The sequence below is a fragment of the Phyllostomus hastatus genome, unplaced genomic scaffold (genome assembly GCF_019186645.2).
Source record: "Phyllostomus hastatus isolate PE091 unplaced genomic scaffold, TTU_PhHast_1.1 phas_contig_137, whole genome shotgun sequence".
NCBI classification, from domain to species: domain Eukaryota; kingdom Metazoa; phylum Chordata; class Mammalia; order Chiroptera; family Phyllostomidae; genus Phyllostomus; species Phyllostomus hastatus.
This window is the reverse complement of record NW_025333583.1, coordinates 440036-467975: the sequence shown is the minus strand read 5'-3', so window position 1 is coordinate 467975 and position 27940 is coordinate 440036. Positions and strand designations below refer to the sequence as shown.

Here is a 27940-nt window from a genome sequence, read left to right as displayed (position 1 = left end):
TTCAAACAGGACAAAATTTATTTAGTTGTAAGTAAAAATTACTTGGATACATGAGGGGAAAACTACAAAGCACATAACATAAATATACAATGAACCTTTTATAATATCTTCAGAGTCATAACATTTTAAACAGGAACTATTAATATGTGTGCTGTAATTCTTTATAGCATTCTCTTTTATTCTGTTGTCGACATGAATATTGCAGGCAGATTTTACTCTATGTTTGTGAAATGGGAACTTCTGATGTAGAAACCGCCACTTCCGTGAATACAATCAGTCAACAAACAACTGCGTAAGCTGAACGTGAGCATGTTGAACTTGGACCTAACACTAAAGCCGGGTCCTTGGATAGAAGGTCGGTGTTGGTGATTGCATAACCAGCAGTGCGAGCATTGGCGATAGCACCATTCAGAATCTCGCACACTGCCTCTTGTTAATTTGGTGTTGTCAGAAGATGAAAGCAATGAAGTCCTGTAGTCAGTTTTAAAATACACATGTTTTTCCACCTTATCGTCCTAATTTCATGGTAAATACAGAGAGAAGGATAGAACATCGCCTTAGGCTTTAAGATTACTTTTATCAAAATAGAGAGCTGGGCTCTTCAATAGCAGCCAAAGCTGTGATGGTACCAGATGGGTCACTGTGTTGAACCGAATGGAGTGTGCCATGCAGTTTATTATCTGTACTCATTTGCAGGCGATTCTCAAACCATGGGAGGTAATATCGAGTGTGGAGATTAGCCATGCTCTTGTTCTCTTTTCCATTAGCTGCCTTTTATTATTACTGTTATTTTCAGGGTCCCTCTCATTACACAACCCCACCTACTATGCATGGGGGCAGGAAAAAAGGAAGATGAGACAAAAAGGAAACATGTCTATGTAATCACTTGTTAACAGCTCTCAAGGGTTTTATGGAGTCAAGACTGAACCCATTGGCTAAAATTAGGCCTGGGGTAACTAACGTTCTGTGATTCTAATCACTCGTACCATTCCTGCATCCAGCTACCAAGGATAACAGAATGGTCTGTACTCACTTGAGATAAATTTGACCCAAGACACTGGTAAAGGAGTTTTGTGGGTGATGAGCGAATTGTGAGTAGAAATTTAAACAGTTCTAAAATATGTGTAAACAAGTAAGGCAGCCAGAAATTTCAAAATGATTCTGGGAAGGACATTCTGCAGTCTGAAAAATGTTTGGCTTAGAAAAATAGAGATCTCAGATAAAGGAAGAGCATTATTTGATGTCATTGATCACAGTTATCTTCTGTGATCAAGAGACTATTTTTAAAACTGTGCAGAGCTTGGGCCCGGGACAGGGGCTGTTTGCTACCCTTCTCCAATGCCAGGTGCCAGGTGCCTAGGCCAAGGCCAAGGCCATTCCATCATTTCCCTCACAACCTCATAGTCTTATGTCCTGGATTTGTAACACACTTCACAAATGATTTAACCACCAGCGTCATGTCGACCTGCAATCAGTTCTCTATTTTATTTACCGGGCATGAGAAACTCAGGGAAAAAAAAATTTATGGGCCCCGGATTGTGCTCATAAACGAAGAGGCCAAGGACATGAATAAAAGTGCTTGAATTATAGCCCTTGATTGCTGTGAGGACAAATACAACTTTCACTAAGGAAACTGTTATTTAGGTTGGGTCTTAAGATTCTGTGTGTCACTGGAGACTATTGAATCAGGGTTGATGGCAAATGCTTTTCTTAGAGGAATACTGAGAAACTGTACTCCTTAGCTGCAGAATTCTTTCATAAAAATATAATTTTTTCTTTAATTGTACTACGTGTATTACCTTTGAAATCAGAGCCCGTGTTTATTTTACAGTGGGAGATCAAGAGCTCCCAGTAACAATTAACTTCTGAGGTTTAGTCATACTCTTGTGCTTAACACCCATTTATCCGTGAGCTTTCCAGAAGTGTTTGGACACTTGACTTTCACTTTACAAAGTACAGGCACACCTCAGAGATAGCGCAAGTTCAGTTCCAGACCACTGCAGCAAAGCAAGGATCTCAGTAAAGCGAGCTGTCATCTTTTGGCTGGCTGAGGGTTTTGCCTGCAACTTGTATGAAATACAGCATCCATGAAGAGCAATCAAGTGAAGCACAAAAAAATGAGGTCTGCCTAGGGTTGAACTGAAAATCTGTTATTCCTTGTCCTTGTTTCGAAGAGCTGTATCTAACACCCTAGCCCCAGCGGATGATGAGAGAGGAGAGTTTTCATAAGGGCGTTTCTACCAATTATCACTAGGCTGTCTTTGGAGGACACTGTCATCTTCAAAACGTGGGACGTCCTGAACACTATTAGTCAGCATTGCTTCTCCCCAAGAGGAAGAAGGCAATGCTGCTCTCGAGTGAAGCAATGACAACGGCTTTACAAGTGACAGTGCTGGTTACTGTACAAAGCACTTTCCCACGATTCGCTGTCGGCCCCTCACAGCGACCAGGTGAGGTAGGCATGAGAACCACGAAGAAATCTCACGTGCAACGTAATGGGACTCTACACATGGGCACCGCCCATGGCCTTCTTCCTGGATTGCTCTATAATTTGAATACACGGTTGAATGAGTAAAAACAATATTCCTACCAGGTAAAGTAAGCCGCATACATAGAAGGAAAAATCATATTTTTGTGTGATGTCGTAGATCCAACCTACAAAACAAACAAAAAAAAGAGTATGTTCAGTGTAACGTAGTTGATAAACTGAAGTCAAGAACACAAACCAAGCATTTCTTGTGACTATAAATATCTCTATAATTTACTTCTATGTCATTTAATGCCTAAAATGTTCCCTTTGGCCATTTATAAGTCCAGGCTATGTAACCCCGAGTCCCTAGTACCTGGGGAAGACCGCATGTGTCTTTGAAGCCACGAGGGCACTATGTAAGGCGTTGGAACCGTGGCCTGTGGACTCCCCGTGAGAGCCTTCTGGTGCACGGCCCTCGGGGTAATTCTCGGGCAGGCACAAAGCCAGCAACGAAGAGTGTATCTAATGATTTTCTTTTTTCACCAATGTAAAAACAAATATTTTCCTAAAGCTTCAAAACTCTTTTGAGGACGATACTAGTGCATATCAAAAGAGGGGCAGAGCAGAAGACATTGAACTGGCAGTCATTCTGAAATATATGGGGGTGAACATCTGTTCCAGAGAGAATAAAATCTCCTAGGCTTTAAAAAATTCCTATTTACAGCTACAAAACTTTAATGTTTATGTTTACAAAATTTTAAACTGCCAAAGAGATAGCCTTATATGCCAACTAAATGATCAGTTCTTTTGAAATAATACTCTAATATTATAATCTAATATATGATAATCTTACTGGGCACTCGGTGAAATATTACTGTATTTCATGGATTCTAAGGTACCATGAATTACTGGATTTATCCCTATTTTATGTCTCAATAAGAAAGAAATATCCTTGTCAATTAAAATATGAGTCAGTGTTTTTAGGACTTTGTAAAATGCATTCTGATTTCAGAGATAATTAAAACGTGGGAAAAAAGTCTCAGAAACCATGAAATATGATGTTTCTTTCCCTTCTGTGATTAATCCTAAGAATCAGTCACGTGCCATGGTCCCCACATAGCCAATTAAGCAAACTGAGAGGATTAAGCCACACACAAGAATTTTATTTATGGTAAAAATGTAAATTTAAGCATTCACTTTTTTCCATTTCAAATGCATTCATTAGAAAAGGCATAAGAAAATATAAATGCTTAATGACCAAACGTAGCATTTCATGGCCACTTTTCAAAAATGTCCTTTAAAAACTATCTTCCTGGCAAATGAATGCATAAATGCATCTTAACCGTCTCCTGCCAACCCATAGCTGCACAAAAGCAACTATTAAAGGGGAACCAGCAACCCCGACCTCCTGGTGCTCGTCTCCATGTCTTTGTGTGCTGTGTCCAGTGCACCGTTCAAGTGCCTGGGCCAGTCACGGTAGTCATGCAGAAAAACAAAAACACTGCCTGGCATTACAAAATTATAATTTTTTAACCACCCAAAAGCTATGAATTCTGGATATACTTTAAAAGTTAACCGAGTTTGTTGCTTATATATTTTTTTAAAAAAAGAAACATCAGACTTTTTCGATATGGCTTAGTAAAACATTCTACTGCCTTTTCTTAATCTCCAATGTGAGACAAGGAGAACAAAACAGATGAGACGCAATCTGAAAATAACGATTCTGCCTCAGAACTGGGTCAGACAGGCACGCTGACAAAAACACACCCGACTTCCGGTCAGGGTCACCAGTTGGTGACTGTGGACCACCGGGAGAGGTCTGCACGGGTAGCAGAGTGCGCACACACGCACACGAACACACATGGTGGGAATGACCCGTAAGAGACCATTTACTGAAAGGAACCCTAAGTGAGGTTTCCACACTCCGCTCGTCCCAGAGGAAAGCTGACCTTGCTATTTCAGCAGTTAAGGTCTCACTCTTCATGAGATCGCCTGACCGAGTAGAAACAATGGCTCTAAGTAACAGACTGCAGATAGCCGACAAGAGCTGAACCCACCATTGCTGCTTAGCAGGGACCTCAAAGGAGTAGAAAACCCTAACTGGCTGGAAAACGAATTTGTGTTTAGTTTAGACTATTTGCTTTTTGTCCGAGTGGTTGATCTAAGCTCCAGGGCTCTGCGATGGGGTCGCTGCCCCGCTCTCTCGACCTCGAGCACAAGCCAGATTCAATATTTTGGAGATTCCAACACATTTCTCTTGGCTCCTCATCTGCACACACACTCTCCTCCCTCCTGGGGGGATGACACCCAACACCATCACCCTTAGAAGGCCTAGCACCTCCTCCCCACCACACCGTGCTCCCTCTGGTCTCTGCAGACTGCAGAAGATGTCTGCTAAGTATACTACACATTGTTACAGCCGCAAACTGAACTCATTCTACTTTAATGCCTGGCATTTCCCCCCTAAAAGTATAAGTGTTTGAAAAGCATCTCCACACCCCACTCCCCCAGTTGTTAAAAGTAACTCACACATTAATTTCTTTAAAAGGACACCCAACCTCACCAAACAACTTAAGACACAAATTAGAGGAGTGATCTCCAATTTTATGTTACATTAACCCCACAGGTTTCTCCTGTCTACCTTTAGGATTTATTTTTAAATGACTCTGGACCCTTTTATGCTTCTTTGGTGCTTTTAGTGTGAGGTCAACCCAGTTTCCAGTCAGAGGCAAAGCAGGTCAGGGACCTTATAATCGACCACGTACATGCTTCGACGCAGCACATGTGGACGGAACTCTTCAGAGCCCCAATCGCTGGGACACGCTGCCCACCTCCTCATTCCTAACCGTCTTCCCCAACAGGTCTGATCTCGGTTCCTTGGTTTGCAGCCTGGGATCCTTGGCAACCCTGGTCCCACCATCACTTTAAAGCAACAGCTTCCAAGTAAAATCTGGTTCCCTGTGCAATTGCATTCCCTTTTCATTTGAGTCTGTCAAATGATGAGTGACAGCTGGTTTCCTTACTAAACGTGTTCCCAGCTCTGGGTGAAAAACATCACAAACTGCTGTCAGGGTGTTGCAGTTCATGCGAATGGAGGAAATACGTGTAGACTCTTGGTCAGTCAAACGTGGTGGCCAAGCTGTGCTGTATTTTACTGTAGAAAGATCTAGAAAAGCATATATTGTTATGATAGTTTTCAAGGAGAACAACTGAATGCCCAGAAATATTATATATGAGTTAGAGCAAGAAGCTCATGCTGCTGGGTGCCATGGCTGAAACCATCTGTTCAATAGTTTTGATCGTACATTCTTCTCCTTAGTGGGACCGTGATTGCCCGACGTGCTACTGAACTGCACCAGAATTTTTGATGCCGGTAGAAACTGCTTTGAAAAGCGAAATGCACATTCATTTCTAAACCCTTTCAAAAAAGAAAAACGTGATGGGAACAGTAATTTACTTTGTAGCAAACCCAGCTAAGAAGCCCTTCCTAGCCCAGCTGGACCTGTCGGGGAGACTGGAATGGGGCTACTGAGTCGCTCACATTGCCAGTCACTTCCGAGCTACAGTGCATAACAGCTGGGCTTGCATCTCGTCGCAGCGCTAGCTCCTTGGCCCGGAAAGTCGGTGAATTAGACGAAATGCAGTTACCCAGTGATGTGCTCGGTGTTCCTTCGTGTGTGGGTTCAGTGGGAGGAGAAGAAACAAACAAAAAGAAGCAGAGTCCTCTTTAGGCTGTTGGCCCAGAGATGCACCTCAGTCCCCACAGCAGCACCATAGAAGGTTCTGAACCATAGAAGGTTCTGGACCGTTCATACACTGGTGTCTACCATCTGGTGAATCACAGTCAGGCAGAGTCCACGTCTAGAGAGGAGCCTTGAAGCAGGCAGAGATAATGCCTGAGGACCGAGGACTGGGTATAACTAACTCCCCATCTTCCAGGTGTAATTCCATCTCTTCCGCTGAAGAAAGTGCACTAGAATGCCAATGAGTGAGATGGACATGATCATAGGAATGGGCCAAGGAAAGCACACTGGCCAACGCTGGTGCCTTAGTTAACATTGAGCGTTAACATTGCTCGTGCTGCACCTCACAGCTGTGTTGTGATGCTGCTCTTGAAATCTGGTGGATCAGTAGAAAGATAACCCCAGACTGATAGTTCAAAGCAGAACGTACCCCTGGATCATGCAGAGAACCAGCAATAACAGATTCCATTTCCTCCTACAGCATATCTGAAGGACCTCCAACGAGAGGATGGGTGAGCTATGGTAACACCCCCACCCCCTTAATGCACATCTCAGTGTAACATCTCTGGCAGGTACTGTTGGTTGACTGATCCAACACCCAATTCCAATTTTTTTTCTTTTCCTTCTTGTACAGAAGCTGAAAGGAAGATACTCCAATTCTCAGTTCCCCTGGAAGCTTAGACTAGCTGTGTCACAGAGTCTGGTCAATTAGATATAAGTGGAAGTTTGCTAGGACTGAGTCTTTCCTCCCTTCCTCATTCCTGTTTAAACGAGGATGTTGCGGTGACCACACAGCAGCTCTTGTGTGACCATGAGGTCACTAGCCTGGACCAACGGCTAAGAGGATCTTGGAGAGACTGCCCCAATATCCTCTAGTCCCTGGACTCTAGATTTCTGGTTAAGTGACACAAATCTCTGTTTAAGCTACCATTGGCAAGGTGTTCTCTCAGCCAAATGCACCCCTAAATGATAGAGAATTCTACACAATGAGACCAGTGAGCAAGTTCAGACTATTCAGCTGCCAATATAGTTGCTGCGCTGCTGTAGTTATTCACTATCACCGGAAAATGCTGTACCCGCATCTCTGTGCACAGGCAGAGAAGAGGAGCAGCATGATCCAGGAGACCCCATATGTAGCCACCGGGTTTCTTAATGTGATTCTTGGGCCTTGACCTTAGTCAGCCACCTGCCAGTGCTGTTCGCTGTACAGGCAAAATCCATGATGTAGTGAAGTTCGAATTATGAGGGGGACCTAAAAACAGGTGTGTTGACATAAGCCTCCACTGGTGGGTTCCTAGGACAGGCGATAACTGTAGGATATGTAGAGAGACAGGGAAGGAAGGGGCAGGGAGGGCTTTGTTCTGCACCCATGGGTTCCCTCACCCACCGGGAAGAGGTATTCCTGCAGTGAATGTGAGAATAAAGGGCCAAAGGGGGGCAGGTGAGCAGGCGGTGGGGCATCTGAACAGGTGAGGCTCTACCAGGTTATCTGAACGCACTGCTCAAAACTTTTGGCAGCTATGACAATCACACTAGCCCTGGCCTAGTCACCCTGATAGCCACCTCCAGACAGCACCTTGACATGTGGCGCCAGTTGCTGCCTTTAATCCTCAGACAGAGGTTAAACCTTGTCACCTTTACCCAGTGCCTGGCCTCTTGGGGATTGAGTCGACTTGCCTAATGCTGATGTGCCTTGCCACAAAGTTTAAAGCCTCCCTAGGGAGGGTTCCGAGAGGTACTTGGCCTGACACAGGCCTCCTTGGTGCCTGTGACTTTCTGGTACACCCACTGCAAGAAGCAAATTCTCTGTTGAACTGCGGTGAGTACACATGAGTACCCAGATGTCTGCCAGCTAGGCCCGTGGTAGGGGAATGCTCCCTATCCCCGAATGCCCAAGCCCTGATCCCCGGGCTCTGCAAATGCTACCTTACGTGGCAAAAGGGACTTTGCCGCTGTGATTATGTTAAAGGCTTTGGGACGGGGCATTATCCGGGATTGCCTGGTGGACTCAATGTAGTCTTTACACGTAAAAGAAGGAGGCGGGAGAGTCAGAGCCAGAGAGAGAAGAGAAGATGCTATGTTGCTGGCTTAGGCACTGGAGGAGTGGGGGGGCTGGGAGCTGCAAAAGTGGGCAGCCTCCGGAGGCTGTGAAAGGCAAGGAAACGGATTCCTCCCCAGTTCTCCCGGCATCTGGATGTTAGCCATTGTGATCCAATTTAGCCTTCTGACCTCTAGCGCTGTGAGATCATAAATCTGTATGGCTTTAAGCCACTAAGTTCAAGGCAACCCATTACAGCAGCAATAGGAAATTACTTACAGGGCTAGATCCAGCCCATAGGTGTGTTCTGTTGCATTTCCAGTCTTTTGAAAAATCTAGAAATGTCACCTCAGAGTCCAGAGTCTTAGTTTCTCTTGGGGGACCCCCCGCCCCTAACAATAGAAGATCCAGTAACAGTTGTCCACATTTCTTGGTGACAGAAAGAAGCCGGAGCCGGGCAGAGGTGCCTCCTTCAGTCCTGGTGGGCGCCCTGCACTATGCCATCATCCCTGTCCACTTCACCCCTGGCAGCTTGCCTGGTAGACAAGGATCAGAAGTCCAGGTGCACTCACGGACACGGACAACAGTGTGGTGATTGTGGGGAGGGCCATATCAGGGGGCTAAGTGGTAATGGGGAAAAAAAGACAATACAAAAATTGAAAACAAGGTTCACGCACCTTCTACATGAAAGAATGGCCTTTAGCTTGCTAAAACTGATGAATGAGAAATTGGAGGGGCAGGAATGGCAAGCAAAAAGGAGCACGAACACAAATGGACACTTCCCTTGTATCCACCTGGGACTTCATGACATCGAGGAGAACACAACCTAACAACCTACAGGCACGCTAAGCTTTAAAACCTCGCGCGCGGGTTACCTGCAAATGGTGGCCCCAGCAACGCAGAGATGCCGTTCGCGCAGATGATGATGCCGTAGGCGTTGGCGAGGTGCTCGATCCCCACCAAGTCTTCAGTCACCACGGGCATGAGGGAGAAGTAGCCGCTGGAAAAGCCTATCAGCGCGCAGACCACCGCCAGGCCGGCGTAGGTGTGCATCAGCGGCAGGATGAAAATACTGAGCACGAGGGTGAAGTTGGCCATCAGAAAGACGTTCCAGACGCTGATGCAAGGGGAGTCCGCCACAATGCCCAGGATCACTTTGCCAAAGATGTGCACTATTGCTATAATTGAAGTCAGAGGGAAAACGTCGTTTTGCTCGGATAAGTTATACAAGTTGACGATCTCTGGGAGGTGAATGAAAGGGATGACAAAGCTGCTGTATGCAAACAACGCCCAGAAAATAAAGGCTACAAATACTCTGTTAGTGAAGAGCGAGGCGGCCCCGAAATAGCCGGAGTACCAGTCCCGGAAGCCCTTCCGCACCCTCAGGGTCAGCTGGCTCACGGCCTTCAGCACCCTGAGGGCGCACATGTTCTTCCCGTGCCCCGCCTCCTCCGGGCACCCCTGGCCTGCGGGCTCGCTGAGGGGCTCCTCGGGCCCGGGGTTGCCCTCCTTCTCATCCGCCCTGCCCCGCTGTCCACCGGTCTGGACAGATTCAGCGGAGTGAGCGGCGAGGATTTGCGGATCTCGCCCCGCTGGGTCCTTTGCGTCCTTCCCAGGGGACAGGGGCCTCATGAGCGCCCCACAAACACACAGGTTTAAGGAGACGGCGCCTTGGATGATCATTGCGTTCCGCCAGCCATACTCCGCGCACAGGTACTTGAGCAAGACCGTCATGAGGAAGGTGCCGAAGCCCGTCCCGGTGGTGCTGAGGCCCTGCGCAAGGGCGCGCCGCTTCTGGAAGTACCTGCCCACCATGACCACGGCCGGCAGGTAGGCCATCCCGCTGCCAAAGCCTGCGCGGTTGAAAGGGAAGGAAAAAGCACAAGGCACAACATGAATGGCCATATCCAGACTTGGCAGCCTTTGGAGATTGAAACAACATCCCCCCGCCCCCGGGGCTGGTATAGCTCAGTGGATTGAGCTTGGGCCTGCAAACCAAAGGGTCGCTGGGCATAGTCCAGGGCACAGGCCTGGGTTGTGGGCCAGGTCCCCAGTGGGGGGCACTGTGAAAGGCAACCACACACTGATGTTTCTCTCCCTTTCTCCCTCCCTTCCCCTCTCTCTAAGAATAAATAAGTAAAATCTTAAAGAAAAAACCAAACCCAAATAATAGTGATTGTAAAAAAGCAGCTCAGTGGGTAAGCACCAACGGGGGTCATGCCCAGAAGTTCCTAGCCCATCAGGTCCCCCAATAGGCTTTGCAGTACAGGTTACTCCAAAAATGGGATGTGTTCCATTCTCATATCAGAATGTAAGCTTCAGGGCTGGGCTGTGTCTCCACCGTCACCCCTGCCTGGTATGCTCCCCTCACTGCCCAGAACAGGTCGTGTGTGCTTAGTGATTTGCTGAAAGAATGACTGGCTTCTGAGAGCTCTGGTGTCAGGGCCAAGTGCATTAAGTACCCAGGAAAGCATTTAGGTACAAGGGATGAAGATCACCTCCAGACAATTTGCAGAAGCCCCAGGAAGGGGCCAATTCGTTCACAAATTAATTGGAAGAAGAAAAGGAGTTATAATGTGTCCATCAATATATGTACTCTAAATCAAAACCACCTAACACTTATTTGTACCTCTGATTTTGAACTGGATCTTTCTTAGAAAACAGGAACTGTTTATGATTTGCGTTGGCAAAATTAAAATGCTGGTTGGGGGTGTTTGCATTGGGTCCAGTGGTTTTAGGAAGTCCCGGTGCTCTTTCCTCAGTTTTGCTGTGGACCTAAAATTGCTCTACAAAATGAAGTCTACTAAAAAATAAACGAGAAGACTTCTGGTCAAGGTGGCGGCATAGGCAGACATGGCCCGCCTCTTCACGCAACTACGTCAAAATTACAACTAAAATATAGAACAACCATCACTGACAACTTCAGAAATTGAGTTGATTGGAAGTCTGATACCTATGGAATTAAAGAAACCACATCCATCCAGACTGGTAAGAGGGGTGCAGATGCAGAATAGGCTGGTCCCACACCCACGTGTGGTAGATAAAAATTTGGGAGGGATATCTTGGGAGCAAGGAGTCCCAGCCCCACACCAGGAACCCCAGCCCAGGGTTCCAGTGGCAAGGAGATAAGTCCCCAAAACTTCTGGTTACAAAAACCAGTGGGGATTGAGTGGGTGGAAGAAACTTCTGGAGCCCCAAGTAGTTCCTCTTAAATAACACCCACAGAGACTTACTCAGACTCACTCCCTCTGAGCTCCAGCACCGGAGTAGCAGCCTGAAAAGCACCAGTGGCATACTGGGAAAAACTGGGGTGTCTGGCATCAAGGCAAGCAGAGGCCATTATTCCTTTTTTGAACACCTCTCCCCGCACAGCCACTGAGTGGGCAAGCTGGTGCCGTATCCAAGACTCCGTCATCATGGCTAACACAGTTTGACCCACCTTGGAGATCCCCAGAGACTCTGCTCCACCCAACTTATGGGCCCACCCAAGCTGCTTCTCCATAAGAACGGCTGGTCTCAACTCCGGCTGCACAACTTCCTAAATCCTCCCAAACAAGCACCAGTTGGCCTCAGTGAGTCCGAGGCCCCACCCTAGTGGCAGCCAGCCTGGATTCACAGCTTGGCTTTGCCTGGGAATCTCCATGCCCAGCACAAATAGCAGCCATCTCAGATTGCTTTATAGCTCAGACAGGGTGTCCCTGGGCAAAACACAGGTGGTGGCCGACCTTGGCCTGTACCACCTGGGAAACCCCAAGGTCAATATACCCAGTGGATAGCTACAGACCACTTCGGAGCACTACCATCCTGCCCCTGCACAGCTGATCCTCCATGGAGGGTGGAGGTTGGTGGTGAGTGGTCACAGCCAATCCTTGCAGCTGACTGGCCTGGGTAAATCCTTCCCATTGATCTGCCAACAGCAACCAAGGATCTACTACGAGAGGAGGGTATACTCAGCCCACATGAAGGGTGCACCTCTAGTACCCAGCTCAGGTGATAGGGTGGCTGTGTCACTGGACCCTATAGGACTCCTACTACATCAGGTCACACTACCAAGACACGGAGTCAAAGCAGCTCCACCGAATACACAGAAACAAACCCAGGGAGGCTGCCAAAATGAGGAGACAAAGAAACATGGCCCAAATGAAAGAATACATCGAAACTCCAGAAAAAGAGCTAAACAAAGTGGAGATAAGCAATCTATCAGATACAGGGCTCAAAACACTGGTTATAAAGATGCTCAAGGAGCTTAGTGAGGACCTCAGCAGCACAAAAAAGACCCAGTCAGAAATGAAGGACACACTAATTCAAATAAAGAACTATTTACAGGGAAACAACAGTAGAGTGGATGAAGCTGAGAATCAAATCAATGATTTGGAACATAAGGAACCAAAAAACAACCAAACAGAACAAGAAGAAGAAAAAAGATTCCAAAAAAATGAGTATAGTATAAGCAGCCTCTGGGACAGCTTCAAGAGGTCCAATATTTGCATCATAGGGGTGCCAGAAGGAGAGGAGAAAGAGCAAGATATTGGAAATCTACTTGAAAAAATAATGGAAGAAAACTGCCCTTGGAGAATGAAATAAAGTTGTATGGGAAGATAAGTGGTCACATTTCAAAACAATAGCTACCTCTTTCATACAAGATTAATATTATACTTCCATGGTTAAGGTACAAAAAACTCAGCTGCAAAGTAAGTGTATCAGTGGCTATTTTGGAAAACAATTATTTGTTAAAGAACCAAGAAATTCTTTGACATTAAATATTGTGGCACAGAATTATTGCTCTCCTCCATAATATTTTGAAGCAAATCCTGAATATATCATTCCATGTGCAAACACATTTAGTATGAATCTCTAAATATTGATTATGATTAAACAACATAATCCTATCATTATCTGAAAAAAAAAAGAACAATTCCTTAACATTATGAAATATCTAGAAGGTGTTCAAATTTCCATTTGTCTCACAAACGTCTATATTTTTAAAAAACTTGTTTGTTCGAGAATTGTTGATTTGTACTTTAAGCCCCTTCCTTAATCAGCACGGTTATTACATGAACTTGAAAGGGCTGGACTTGGGATGGGTATTCCGGCTCAAGTCCACAGGTCCGTCAAACCCCTGCTATGCCCAGCTCCGCGCAGGACCCTGAACCATGCTGCACCACACTCAGGTTTAGAGGAGGGGCTTACAGTCTGACAGGCAGGCGGAGAAAGGAGGCTCAGAGGGGAGAGAAAGCCCTACGGTCCCGGGTCAGTGGGTCTGCATGGTGGGGGAGAAGGTGGCTTTGGAGACAGGCTTAAGACAATGGAGCTCTGGCAACACTGAAGAAACTTGTCCAGACTCCCTTGGCTAAGTGAAATTGCTCAAACAGACATTAATTTTCCACTTATCAGAGAGCACTCCCTGCAATTTTAATTGCCTAGGTTTTAAAAGATAAAAGATATAAACAAGTCTGCCTGAAATGCTTGGAGGAATGAAGAAGGATATCAACAAAATTCCTTTCAAACATAAATTGTACGGTGATATAAATATCTATCAACCACATGCCTTTTGCAGTAGATTTTTGCATCTCACTTTTTTCTTTTGTACTGAAAGGGGGCTGGATTGCCAATCAGCTTCAACATGCCCCACTAAAGGCAGCACAACTGCAGTCTGCATGTAGCTTCTCAACGATTTAGCTAAATCCTCCACTTAACTATATATATTTGTGGGGGAAGTGGGTGAATTTATTTTCAGAGCCTTTCCTGTATAAAAAAGTTTTTGCTGTATAAAAAGTGGGAGCAATAAAGTGTCTCAAGAAATACTTTCCTTTAACCAGCTTCCTCACTGTCTTTCTACTTCCTTCAATGCATAAACATTCATGGAATACGTAAGTGAATGAATGAATGAATGAATGAATATAGAGATAGTTGAGGATCAATAAGCAATTAACTGCAAGAAATACAGTTCCATTTACACAAATAGTCTCACCACAGAAACCTCTAGATAATGAGAGTAAGTCTCCAGTCTTGGTTGTTGGGATTAAATCATAGTGAACGTGACCAAACACCACTGGACCAAGTTCACAGGGGGGGTCCGTGTGTCTTCCCAGAGACCCCCATGTGTGTCCTTAGTCTCGGGGGAAGGGGTGTTTATCTCCATACCTATCATGCAGAAACCCCGTGCCAGCTCTAGTCACTGGACTGTTTCCAGGAAAAGTTTCTTAAAAAGTCTGTACTCGAAGAAATTAAGCCAGGCTGGATCTGGTTCATCGAAGGACAATTACACAAGTAAGAAATGACTTATCTGTGTGAACGCTGCTACCTGTTGATAAAGGAAATGATGGCGGGGCAGGCGTTGGGCAGAACGGATGTGCCAGCCGCGCTGCCCGGCGGCCAGTTTTTACCTCTTCGCTGGGGCCACCACTCACTGCGTGTGCTCTAGATCTGCTCTCTCTACGTGTGGGTGGGTTTTGTTGCTGGTTCGTTAATTTGAACAGGGCTGAAGGAGAAAATGATTATTCCGTGATTCATGCTTGATGCTGCAATCATTCAATGAGAGAATATTATTCATTTCCTTAATTTTTCAGCTGCATCTGTATTTCTACCCTCCTTTTTCCTGTTCCTTACAAGAGAAAGGACAGCACTCAGACCCAGATATGGGACATTTAATTACATTCTATTAGTGAGGCCAAGTACAGTTGTTAGGCTGTTCTACCACCCTTAAGGCCTAGCGAGTATACTAAAAAGTATTTCCTGCAGGATAAAATGGGGGTGGAGTGGAGAAGACTGAAGGACAAAGCACTTTAATCGGTCTCTTTTCTGTGCAATACAATTCGTCGCCAAATGCCCAGCCGAAACATTTAAAGTCAAGTTAAAATAAAATTGATGTGCTCACCAGCTGTCACCCCGAAGGTAATAAAGAGGTAATGAACGTTCGCAGCGTAGGCACTCAACACCCAGCCGAGCGAGTTCACCAGCCCCCCGATGATCGCCGTCCGGCGGCAGCCGCAGGTGTTGATGAACAAGCCGATGAAAGGCCCTGCCACAGAACACGGACAGACAAAGGGATTGACTCAGAGCGTTTCATTTTCCTGCTTGCTTAGTGAGTGAGTCTTCAGGTGACGACAAAGAAGGAAACATTAGAGCTGCTAAATAAAACACACCAAAACAAAACAAAACAAAACAAAACCCATTGTTTTATTTATTTTCTTCCTTTTTTTTAGCAAGAGAAAATAACCACGTTTAATACATACATATGTATGGGAATCTTGCCTACATGAGAGAGTCAGAGACCCCACCTGCACGAGAGGTTCAGAGACAGGAAGGGGGATCTAGGTTTCTAAGACATTCTGAGCTAGGGGTGAGGTAATGCACCTTGGGGGCTCCCGAGTGTCAAAATCCCATTGTTTTATGTGAAAAAAAAAAAGCTGTTCATGTGCAAATATGGATTTTAGTAATTTCACTGGAGAGCACACGTTCTAGGTTTTCAAGGAAGGTAGACTTAAAATAAATAGACAAATTGGCTTATTCTCTTGTCTAAAACAGAAGTCTTAAATTAGTGGTCTAGGGGCTCTATTCAGCCTGTCAATGTGTTTTATCCCAAACAATGTTTTAAAAATGTTCTGGGTCATTTATCACATTCAAAATTAAGAGAATTTATGTCTTGACAGGTAGCTGAGTTGGTTAGAGTGTTGTCCCAATAACGCCAAGGTTGCAGGTTCATTCCCCAGTTAGGGCACATGTGAGAATCAATCAGTGAATGCATGGATGGGTGGAACAACAAATCAATGTTTCTCTCTTTTTCTCACTCTAAAAAAATCAATAAAAAATTAAGAGAATTCAAGAAAAGTTTAGTGGCAACACAAGAGTATCTTCCCACCCAGCCCAAATCAGCTGGAGCTGGGCAGTAGCTGACTCTTTTAGCTGCATCACACGCTTTCTGGTTTGCCGCAGTCTCCACCCTTCCCTTTAGTCTTCTTATACCTGGCCTCTTGTCCTTATTTACATTACTTGCTTGGCCTCTGTACATACTTCAGTTTTTGACTCCAGGCCTAAAGGGAGTATAGGAAGGGGGTTCTCAGGGCTCCTATGTTTCAGGCAAGGAACCGATTGCCTGTTTTTATGACACTCAGATGCAAACCAAGCTGAAAAGGACTCATTGGACTGGACTTATCACACTTACGCACACACATTTATGACACCATGAGGGGAATTCAGGAATATACACTTGGTTATACGAGATGTCCCAGTACTCACGGCAATACAGTAAATATTACAAGGCCCACATTCTGGTCACTTAAGTTACTATGATGCCCTAGTGTTTGTCAACCCTCTTTGTTTTCTTCCTGATTTGGTGGTAATTTCTGATGCCACTGAAGCCTAATGCTTGCCTCGTGATCAGTGGTTTCTTGTCCATAGAGCAATCCAGATTTTAGCAATGCAGTACAAGGCTGTACTCAATATTCAGTAAGGTGGCGCATTTTAAACATCATCTTATTTTTTACCATTATTACTTAACACAGTCATGAAACCCTATATTCAGGTGGGATTATTTCAGGTGAAAAACCTGTTGACCTCTAAGGAATTTCCCCTTTGAGCCCAAACTAAAAAGTATCCTGTAAAGTTCTAACAATATTTATGTGCATGTTTCGGTACACAGTCAGCTAAGAGTATTTTGTTTGTTTGTTTGATCTTCTTTTTGGTCTAATCCTAAAGATTGTGAAGGTACAGACTAATTCATTTATTTAACTCTGTCTCTTTACAGGTAACAATTCAGTAGATAAACCTCTTAGAAAAGATTTAACATAGTAAACCTATTCTGGATAAATATCCTCTTACAAGTACTATAAAATAAGTACATTATACAAATATAGCAAACACATTGATAAACACCCGAGGGAATTATCTGGGACAATTGAAATTCAGAAATCATGAGTTAAAGATATTTCTTTGATTTCTTCACAAATATTTTTATTTTTCTAAATCCATGGTTACTTCACTACTCACATCTGGAATGAGTGGATAAAAAAGAAAAAAAAAGCCTGACTCATGGCTTTGCTGTTAACAGGCCTTTTAGGATGTGAAAGGTCAACAGGTCACAGTGCAGGAGCATGCACATAGTTTCCATATTACGGAAAGGCCCAGAAGCAAGCGCTTTGTTGCTGCAGGCTCATGAAACACCCATTAAGAAAGCATTTGCAGAGAAAAGGGGGCAAATTCCCAAGGGCAGATATTCACATCCGCAAGAATATCACATATCAAAAAGAAAGCATGAACTGCTCTGCTGAGGTGGACATTAGTTGGAAATGACGTCTGGCGTTTTTGGTTCACCGACTCTCGCCCCATTCAGGCTGGGGCTCAGTCATTTATGATTTGCAGACGGGCAAGTTCAGACCCAGAAATGCTGTGACTCCTCCACAGTGACAAACTACAGATACGCCAGAAAAGGGGAGTCAGACCCGAGCTTCCTGACTGTTTGGTTTTCTAACCACTTTTTACTGATGGTCAGCAGCATCTCCACGCTTGAAATGTTATTTCAACAGAATGAAAAGAACTGCCCACACAGTCTAAGGAGAGGGGGAAGATAAGAATGGACACAGTCCTTTGGCTCTGATTCCCACTTTGGAGAGGAATTCAGTGTTTTGGCATGCGATCATATTCATTTTCAGATTCTCTCTTCTTCAGAGAAAATCTGAATCTCAGCCCACTCCCCACATAATAAAGCATTAAATTGTTAGGGAGTGCCCCCAGGAAGTCGTACTTTCTTGCCCATCCCAGCACTGGTAGGTTGAAAACAGCTCAGGATAGGAAAGAAACAGGCTGAGGTGAGCCTCAGCATGTAATCATGGATGAGACTGGACAGTTCGTCGAACTCCTGGTCTCCTGGAGGGACAGTCTCTCACGGCATAAGGCATTAGAAACCTTGAAATCAATGGCTCCCTGCCTTGGCTCAATGCTGGAGTCACTTAGGAGCTTTAAAAAAGCACTCCCTTTCCCTCACATCCTGATGCTTGGGTCTCATCCCATGAGATTCTAATGTAAGGGTCCAGGTGCAGCCCTGGCATCACGGTTATTAAGAGCACCCAGGGGCCTCTGATGTGCAGCCCAGGATCGACACCCACTGCTCTAAATCTTCTTAGCAAGTCAGGGGCCTTTTGCAGCCCATAAACTCCCGTTTCCCCCAACCACAAGGCTTCCACCGAGAATTATTTCGAGAGCCGTCCCAAGGGCTGCTGTCCATCCAGCTAAGGTGTTAAAAATCGTTAGAAATTGGAACCGTCTGCAGAACACTGGCAAAGTCCATGCCAGCAAAGAATGAAATTATTGAATTTCCCATGTGTAAGTCAATGCCCGAGAGAGAGATGGCTTTCAAGCCTGTAACATAATTCACAGATTTTTTAAAATTTAAAGGAGTCAGCCCTGGCTGGCGTGGTTCAGTGGATTGAGCGTGGGCTGCGAACCAAAGCATCACAGGTTTGATTCCCAGTCAGGGCACATGCCTGGGTTGCAGGCCACAGCCCCCAGCAACCTCACATTGATGTTTTTTTCTCTCTCTCTCTTTCTCCCTCCCTTCCCTCTCTAAAAATAAATACATACAATCTTTAAAAAATTTAAAGGAGTCACCCAATGATTAGATAATAGAAACAATTTCTATTTATTCACTTCAAACATACGCTCAGCTCTCATTTGATGCAGCGTCAGGCAGTGTGGTAAGAGTGGACACCATTTTGGAGTCCACTGGACCAGGTTTAAAGTCTGTCCCGAACTTACTGGCGAGTTACTGGATGTCCCTGAGTGTCCCATGTTCTTCCTGTCAGATGGAGATGATGGTCTGGCCTTCGGTATTGCTGAAGGACCGCATGAGCTGATGTACATAACATGTGCTGGGTATGCAGTAAGTGCTAAATAAAGGGTGCTGTTCTTAATGGCTCCGGGCTCGGAAAAGCACTCAACATACCGGCACCCCCCTGTTCCAGGCCACTTGAGACAATGAACAGCTGTTTAGGGTCATGATAGACAGAATACAAGACCTTTCCTCTGTAACTACAAACTTGTGCTACAATTTCTGAGTCTCAGAACAAAGGTTTTCAGGCACCTCTCCTGCGGGGAGGTTAGTCTGCAACCTGAAATTTCACTGCCTGGAGTTCAGAGGCTCCGGGCTCTCCAACAGAATTCCGAATACACAGTCACCTCCCAATTAAGTGAAGATGACAGTTGTGTTTCAGTGTCATTACGAGTCAGGCGTTCTTATTTGGGTTATCATCTTCAAAACCATATCCAGTCACTTCAGGACTAGTTTCCATTGCTTAAGACAGCCTTATTAGATGGTGTGGAGAATGTTGAGACATTTCATACCCTGGCCTTTTGCTGAGTCTTCTGTTTTGTTGTTGCAAACACGCACTTCCTAAATGGGATCTTTAAGTACTTTGTTCTACCCTTAACATTTTATTTTTAAAAAGGTAAAAAAAAAACAAACCCAAAACCAAAAATGGGATTTTATTCTAGACAAGTTTTTTTTTTTTTACTGACTCATTGACAAGGCAGAATTACATCCAACACAAAACCAGTATGTTCCTACACCACGGTAAACCTACCTGCACGTCTCACAAGGCAAACAGCGCCAGTTTTAACAAGGCCAATGCCAGGTTGAAGGAGCCAGTTCCTCCGTGTTATAGGCAAAAACGATTTCTCAACATCTCTCTCCCACACATAATGATGCCCTTATTTAATTTTAAAACTACAGTAGTATAGATTCCCTTTGATAAACACACACACACACCCCACCCACATCTTGGGAAATCATATTTTGTCCTTGTTTTCGGTCATTAGCACTATCATGTGTATTATCCAAAATAGCATCGCCTGAATGCCAGCCAAGATCAACAAATCCCCAAGTTGGATCCAAGCAACCACTTGCTAGTGCAGAAATCACTGGGAAGTCACAGACTCCCAACAAACACACATATGCTGGTCACACACATACTCTCACACAACCAGAAAAAGATTTGAGGCCATTATGTTTCCAGTGTAAAAATCGCAAGTACTTTAAATAAAAAAATTTTAATTTTATTTAAATTAAAATTTTAAATAAAAATAACAGCCATAAAAACTATGGCTGTTATTTTCGAGTGAAGCAAGTGAACATTGGGGTATAGTGGTATAGTGTTGAGAGAATTAAATAAAATTAGATGAGATAATGTAAAGGAAAGCACCTGGTATATAACTACTTATTGACAGTAAAAGCTGTTTAGTTCCCAAAATGAAACACTTTAGCCATAATAATATATTACATTTATAATAACCTTCTGGTTTAGTATCTCCAACTGGATACGAATTGGTTTCATAGATTTCTATGTGGGTAGGCTTAACTAGAAAATGCAAGAATATGGTATTATTCTTTCCTGTTAGCTATATCACCTTTTCTAAAAACAGTTTAATAGATTTTCCAATAATATATGCCCAATATTTCAAATTAAAAACACCAGAACTCTTATATAAGATTGTTAGTTGACTCTTAAAGTGTTTTCTTGAAAATTTTTATCGTTTAGAAATATTCATAAGTGTTAAATAAGTACATATTTGTAATGATATATAATTGTGTTATAACATTTAAGAAACAGAGTTTGGGGCAAAAGAGACTTTTAAAAATGATCCACGTAGATAATACGCCACATGTTTATAATATTCAAATAGCAATATCACACCAATGGACAAATATTGTACGACTCCAGTTTAATATTAATCCGATAATAATCCAGGACTGGAGGTACTCAGAGCAATCAAATTCAGAGACAGAAAGTGGAACAGTGGTGGCCAGAGGCTGGGGGAGGAAGGGCAGGGCGCTCCTGTTTAATGGGCACAGAGTTTCAGTTTGGGAAGAAAGTTCTGGAAATCAATGGTGGTGATGTATGTACTCAATAGCACTGAACCATCTACCTAAGAATGGCTAACATGGTGAACTTTATGTTATACATATTTTACCATAATGAAAAAAAGAGTAACATCACTAACATTATTGTTTCAACAACATAAGACGCTACTTACAGCGGGGAACCGTCATTCTATAATTGCTCAGTTTTACAACAGGTCACAGGCGAACATACCCACGATCAAGGTGATGCCCATGCTGAGGGAGCTGACCCACGCAGTCAGACCGCGGCTCTGGTGGAACTCCTCGAGCCATTCCACGTTGAGGACCCCCAGGGCCATCTGGGAGCCCATGATGAGGATGTGCACAAAGAAAGAGGACAGGACCATCATCCAAGCCCATCCGCCGTCAATGTTTGGGTGGGGTTTAAGTGTCTTCTTATCTTTGGGGTCATCTTCAAAATCATACCCGATATCTTCATGGCTTGTATACATTTTCCAAGATTTTCTGAAACACATACGACAAATCATTTCATTCAACATCAGAACAAAAAAGAAATCTTCACCTTCTCTGAACATCTCTACCTCGTCCTAACCAAAGTGATCCCCTCACCATACTAGAACTTCAGGCGAACCTTCATCATTACACAGATTTGGGAACACGTCTTTTTCTCGGGGCCAAGTGCTGTCATGAAACGTATCTAATCTTTAAAGTTGCCCTATATGTACTTCAAAAGAGAAGAACAAATAAAATCATGATTATTACTGACCATTCCCTATGATTATTACCAAAAAGTCATTTTGTGGCAGCGGAGGAAAGCGGTGCAGAAAATGACCCCAAATACACTGGGAACACCTCCAGCTGTGGGACGTGTCCCCGCCGTGATCTGATGTGACAGGGAGGACGGAGAAGCAGACTTTGGTGAACTGCGCAGTGCCCACCGACGCCTTCTATATGCCTCTGAGCTAAATGTTTTTACCTTTTTAAAAATTACGTGGCCCGCAAAACCTAAAACACTCTCTGACCTTTTACAGGGGAAGCCTGCCGATCCGTGGGCTACAGCATTGGCTCTGGTTGAGAGTTTGCCAGGCAGACAGGGCTGCCTGGGAACCAGGGACATCTGTGGAAGAGCAATTCAATGGATCTATCTCGGGGCTACCTTGATTTTTTCTTGTCTCTCATACCTCGTTCTCATCATCATTTTTGTCTTTCAAAAATAATGAGATGATTCTATCTCCTAAATAGGTGTCCAGTTCTCAGCAGCTACACTTCCTGCTCACAGTGCTGCCCTCTCTGCCAGGGTCCTCTTCCGCCTCCCCACTACCCAGACTGCTGGCAGTGATAAAAGGCTATCCTGCCGTGTAATATTGCCACCTTGGTCAAGTTATCTTTAGGAGATAACTTGCCCCCATCCCGTTCCTGCTCCCAACCTTGGTGTGGTGGCCCAGGGCTAGTTCTATGCTCTGGCTGCGGCCAGGTTCTCCTCCTGCACATCTGCCCCCCATCTGGTCCCTCCTCCTGTTCCCCCAACCGCTGCACGCTGCTGTCCAGCCCTGTGAACACCTGCAGCTCCTTCCACTCGGCACAGCCTCTTTTAAGCATGACCTTCTCTCCTTCCCTTTTTCAGGAACATACTTCTCTCCTTCTAACCTCTTGGTCCTCTTACGGCTCATCCTTTAAAATACAACTAAACTATAATAGTGAACCTTGAAATAGTAAGAAAAATCCCCTGCAAACCTGTCAAGTATCCAACATTAGACAGAGCAGGTGTTAAATAAATCAGTGGTGGTATAGCTGTGCAGTGCAAGTCCACCATCAACAATCAAACCGCTCTGAACTCTAAGACATGGGAAGTACGAATTACACGGGGTGGGGGTTGCAAAATGGGCAAATGTCATGATCCCTTTGTTGTCGTTGTTAAAATATGTCTCCATCGGCAAGAAGACTGGAGTGAAACAAAGAAAAATGTTGATGGACACTATTTTTTCGATGATGGTTTTACAAGTAATTTTTGCTCCTTTTAATTGATCTTATTGGTAAAAAAATCTAAATCAACATATATTAACTTTATATGTAAATAAAGGTCCCTGGATCAGCTTCTTGTCTCTAATAGATTTGTGGCTAAATTGTAAAAGAGGGAGGAAAAAGAAGGAAGAGAATTAATCCAAGAGCCACTTTCCTTGGGACATCCAGTCCGGCTGGGCTCCAGGTGCGTGTGCATGTCTGCCAGCACCCTCCCCTTCCCTGGGGAGAGAACAGCCTCCCCAGGGGTGGAAAGGGATGGGGCCACCCTTTCTCTCCAAAGCTCCCAGCCCAGAGCTTTGCTGCCCTGTCAGAAGGGCCTGGAGGGTGAACCTAGAAAGGGTTCAGAGGCTGTTCGGTGGTTGTCCTCCCTCGGGCCCTGCTAGCTGTACGCAGCATCCCGAGAAGCCAGAAAGCGCAGCCGGGAAACGGGGTGCCCAGCCCACATACGTGATGATGTCATCATTTACAATCAGCGGGATAATGCTCAGCTCTGTTTCCTAAGATAAAACAACACAACGTAGCATTTTCCTAAAGTCCATCAACATCTAAGGAAGACTTTGAAATAATAATACAAATTTATAGTGTTTCAACCCAGTGGAAATAGAACTTTCCTAAGCAACGTTAGGAACTTTCCAGTCTTACTGGATTATTTGTTTTTATGGGTGAAGATACGCGGTTGCCATTGAACTGTTCTTGGCTTTTCCAGTTTATTTGGTCATAAGTAAAGGACGTTGACTAGCATTTCATGGACCAGTCTTTATTTTATTTTATTTTTTAATTTATTTTTAGAGAGGGAAGGGAGGGAGAGAGAGAGAGAGAAACATCAGTGTGCGGTTGCTGGGGGTCATGGCCTGCAACCCAGACATGTGCCCTGACTGGGAATCGAACCTGCGACACTTTGGTTCGCAGCCCACGCTCAATCCACTGAGCTACGCCAGCCAGGGCTAATGGACCAGTCTCATCCAAGAGGCACAGCCGTGCATGGAGAAGAGCGTTGTCAGATGCAGAGCTCTGTTGGGGGGGGTAGGCAAAGGAAGTTCTCTCAGGTCCTCAGGAGGTCCCTGACGATCGGTCAGAGCCATCTGTGTTTCACACCTAAATCTCTCTAAGAGTAATTCCTGTTTTGATGAATCGCAGTTAACTTATTGTCCAACCAGGTTCGCTAAAAACAAAAGTCAACAGAAGAACACATTTCTATCTGCCCCACCCCAGGCTGGCTTGTAGCGTGTTAGCTTTTCCATAATTATGAGATAGAAGAGAATTATTTGCGCATCATGAGCCTCCTGTGTGCACCTGGAGAGGAAGGGAGAATTAGGAGAGGGTTCTGGACCTCTCGGGCCGCGGCTCCCAGTCTTTCTCTATCGTAAAGGCTTCAAGCTCTCCCCACCCCCTTCCACGTCCTGACACACACGTGAAAGGTAAATATGCACGTGGCACACTGGGGTAAATCGATGCAGTGAGGGTGAGGCTTCGGCTAAGGGTCAATCTGTAAAACGTTACCCATTCTAGGCTCGTGGGTTGGAAGCTCAGCATGTAACATTAGAGCCTCGAGCTGAACAAAGTAAAGGAAGGAAATGGAAAGATTATGGGTCCATTCTCCCCAAACGTGAGTTCATGAACGGCAGAAAAGGATTCATAAATGGGGAAAATGAAGCAACACACACAGGCTACGAAATGGAGGGCAGTGTCTCCCGGAGTGTACGCGAGATTAAAACGGAATTGAATCTCCACAGTTGTTACCGGAGTGAGTTTCATAAACAAGTTGTTCATTTTTAATTTGGCTACTGTGGTTATGTGAGCATGTGGTGAGCTCATTATAAATGAGAAACAAAGAGGAAAAGTGCCAAGTTAGAACTGAAATGAAAATCTCCAAAGGTGGACAGGGCGTGTTGTTGGTAACAGGTTCTTTATTAGATCCAAGCATGTGGCAGGCGTACCTTGAACTTGGCTCTGTACAAACTCCGGACCTGGTTGCCCGGGAACAGTTGGGCCTCTAGAGGGCGCACTTAAGGCCAAAGGGCTGAAGAAGCTGGAGCAGCCAAGGATGGCGCTGAGCTTGTGTAGAGAAGACAGCGCAGGAGAAACCGGGAACGCCAGCTGGGGACAACTGAGCATATAAATGCCTTCCATAAGTCAGGCACTGTGCTGGGTGGCTTCTCCACAACGATCCCGTCCATACGGTATTAATGTCCCATTTCACAGATAAGGAAACTGAGGCTATTGGTTAAATAGGGGCAAGGAAGTTGAGAGACGTCAAACTAAGCTAGCAGGCAATGGAGCCAAAACTGGAACCCAGGCCTGATAGATTGCAAAGCTTATTTTACAACCCCTTCCTTATCTTAACTGTCCCCCCCAAACTAAACCACAAAGAAGCTAGAGAAGGGGAAAAGGAATCGTGCTAATCCCCACTAATAACCCTCACTCATCCTTGCTAATGAGCCTGCATCAACTTTTCTGCGGAAAGAAAACAGCTTAACTGCTAAACAGGGTTGAGCTCCTAAAACAGCGTCAATGGCTTGGGCGGCGTTTGGCCCCGAAATGGCCGTCCCAGATCCCTTGCCCCATTTTAGTCCCTCTTTTCCTCCCTGGGACCTTGGTCCGAACCGCTATGGGAGCGGGGATTGGGTGTGGGGGGCGGGGGCACCCAGCATCTGCACGCCCTGGGCAGGATCCGGCCTCGGCGACCCCCTCCGAGCTCCCACCCGCCGCCCCCGGCCGCCCTCCGGGGTACTCAATTTCCCCGGCTCCGGGGAACCCCGAGATCCCCTATTCCCTGGCAACCGACGTCCCCTGGTGCTCTCAGAACCCGCCAGCTCCGCAGGGAAGCTGGGCGGATCGCAGTCCCGGTAGCCCGTGCGGGAGGCGTTCTGCACCCCTGAATGTCCCCTAGCCTCAGCCCCTGGTCTCCCCTCCCCGCTCCATGACTGGCTGGTTCGAGTCCCAAACTGGGGCCGTGAGAAAGGGCCGGGAGCGCGGGCGGGCGCCGGGAAGAGCGCGTCCCTCGGGCCCCGCGGGAGTTCCGAGGGGCGCCGCGCCCCTGGAGGTCGCGCGCCCGGCCCTGGCCAGCGGGGGAGCGAGGCGCGCATCCTCTTGCTCCGCCCTGGACAGCGCTAACCCCGCCCGCCCCGAGGTGGCCTCGCTTGCAGCTCGGGAGCCACACGACGGGCGGCCTGGGCGCGACCACCGTGCCTCGGAGCAGTCCTCCCCTCGACCGTGGGGCAGCCTTCCCCAACCCTGCCCTGGGTTTGCACTACCCCTTCCCAAGGGTCCCCGGGGTGCAGCGGCCACCCACAGTCCCCAACTCCAAGGAGCCTCCGGAGCTGCTCCATCTCCCCGGCCCGCTGCTCCGCGCGGCCTCGGGATACTCACCGCACAAGGCGTTCGGGGGCTGCGGTCTCACTGGGCTCCTGGCCGGGATCCCTGAACTTGCTGTTTTCCTCGGAGTCCCCTGAGCGGCTGGCCGTAGAGATTTGTTGCAATGTCGCCTATCATCCTGGATTTGCCGGTGCCTGCTGCTCGGCGTTCTGCCCTGCTCTGTGCTCTCGATCCGGGCTCCGGGCTCCGGGCTCCGGGCTCCCCCGCCGCTTGATGCCGGGCCAGGTGAGCGTCCGGTGCAGCTTTGAGCTCCAGGCCTCAGTACGCGTGTCTTTAAAAAGGGTCCGTTTGGAGGTGGCCCGAACCTAACCTGAGCTCCCTCCCAGTCAGTGCAATTTCAAATCTCCAGGCTCCTTCATTCCTGTACCGGCTAATTCTGGTTTGGCAGAAAAAAATTACAGTCACCTCACGTGCACACTCTTGTGGCCAGTCGTAGTTTATAGCTTTGGCTGAGATTCGCTAATGCTCTCTGTACATTTTTATAACTGAAGGCGAGAGCCTGAAACCGAACCCAAGATGCAGGTGAGAGTCTTTTCCGTTTCTGAGACAGGGGACAAGGGACGAAAAAGACCCTCACCCAAATCTGGGCCACAAAAGATGGCAGTTTGTAGATGGAAGGGGAGGGCAGGACCGGCAGTATTCTTGGCCAAAGAGGAGTGAAAAGCTCTTATCCTTTGTCCCATGCGGGATGCCTCCGTTCCCAGCTTTTCCTCCACGGTCTGACGTTTTTGCCATCCTTTATCTCCGTTCATGGGCACCAGGCACAAATTTCATTTTCATGCGTGACTCCCCTGTTCCCAGCACAATGCTTTGTCCATGGAGCGTTTTCAATATTTGTTAAGTGACTGTGCAAGTAGAGGAGGTCAGAGCTAGTTCACCTCTCCTGAAGGATTTTGTACTGTAGTACCTTCCTACCGATGTTGTAATAAGTTATCACAAACTCAGTGGCTGAACGCAACACAAGTTATGTTATTTTACACTTCTGGAGGCCAGAGGTCTGAAGTGGGTTCTGTCTGGCTAGCCCCAAGGTGCTGGCAGGGCTGTGTTCCTTCTGGCAGCCCGGGGAGAGAGCCACCGGCTTCCCGCTCGGGCCCACAGTCCTTGGCTCGTGGCCACTTCCTCCTCGGGGGAAGCCAGCAGCGTTGCATCAGTGTGTGCGTGTCTCCTATTCTCCCTCTCCCACTTTTAATGGATCTTGGGATTACTCTGGGCCTACCCACAGGTAATTGGGTTATTAGATAATCCCAATAATCTCCCTGTTTTAAGGTCAGCTGATTGGCAATCTTAATTCCACCTGTGACCTTAATCCCCCCTTTGCCGTGAAAGGTAACGTACAGGGTGCAGGGATTAGGGTGTGGATATCTTTCAGGGCCTGTTACTCTGGCCACCAAGGTTTTCCTTCTTTCTTCCTTTCTTGTTTATTTTTTTTCTTTCTTGCA

The 27940-nt window shown here is 46.0% G+C and overlaps 2 protein-coding genes across 3 annotated transcripts in view; one reads left to right on the top strand and one right to left on the bottom strand.

Moving 5' to 3' along the window:
* SLC16A14 (solute carrier family 16 member 14) lies at positions 1 to 27325 on the bottom strand. 2 transcript variants are annotated; one of them, XM_045855076.1, is made up of 5 exons: positions 26496 to 27325; positions 21337 to 21608; positions 15129 to 15272; positions 9127 to 10104; positions 1 to 2655 (listed from the first exon to the last, which is right to left on the bottom strand). In XM_045855076.1, the coding sequence occupies exons 2-5, from the start codon at positions 21593 to 21595 to the stop codon at positions 2504 to 2506; spliced, it is 1533 nt and encodes a 510-aa protein (XP_045711032.1). In that variant the 5' UTR covers positions 21596 to 21608; positions 26496 to 27325; the 3' UTR covers positions 1 to 2503. The 2 variants fall into 2 exon arrangements, with proteins under 2 accessions (XP_045711032.1, XP_045711041.1); XM_045855085.1 differs by lacking the exon at positions 26496 to 27325 and having other exon boundaries at positions 21278 to 21371.
* LOC123829407 (olfactory receptor 10A7-like) overlaps positions 26607 to 27940 on the top strand; it is a 42213-nt gene continuing 40879 nt past the window's right edge. The window contains exon 1 of the mRNA XM_045855108.1: positions 26607 to 26726. The gene's annotated coding sequence lies outside the window, so the exon portion shown is untranslated. The remainder of the gene's footprint in view (positions 26727 to 27940) is intronic.

Coding starts and splice junctions, on each gene's coding strand:
- SLC16A14 (XM_045855076.1), bottom strand. CDS start 21,595: ATGTATACAAGCCATGAAGATATCGGGTATGATTTTGAAGATGACCCC. Junction 10,105..15,128: donor TACCTTCGGGGTGACAGCTG/GTGAGCACATCA, acceptor TCAACCGCGCAG/GCTTTGGCAGCGGGATGGCC. Junction 2,656..9,126: donor GCTGGGGCCACCATTTGCAG/GTAACCCGCGCG, acceptor TTTGTTTTGTAG/GTTGGATCTACGACATCACA.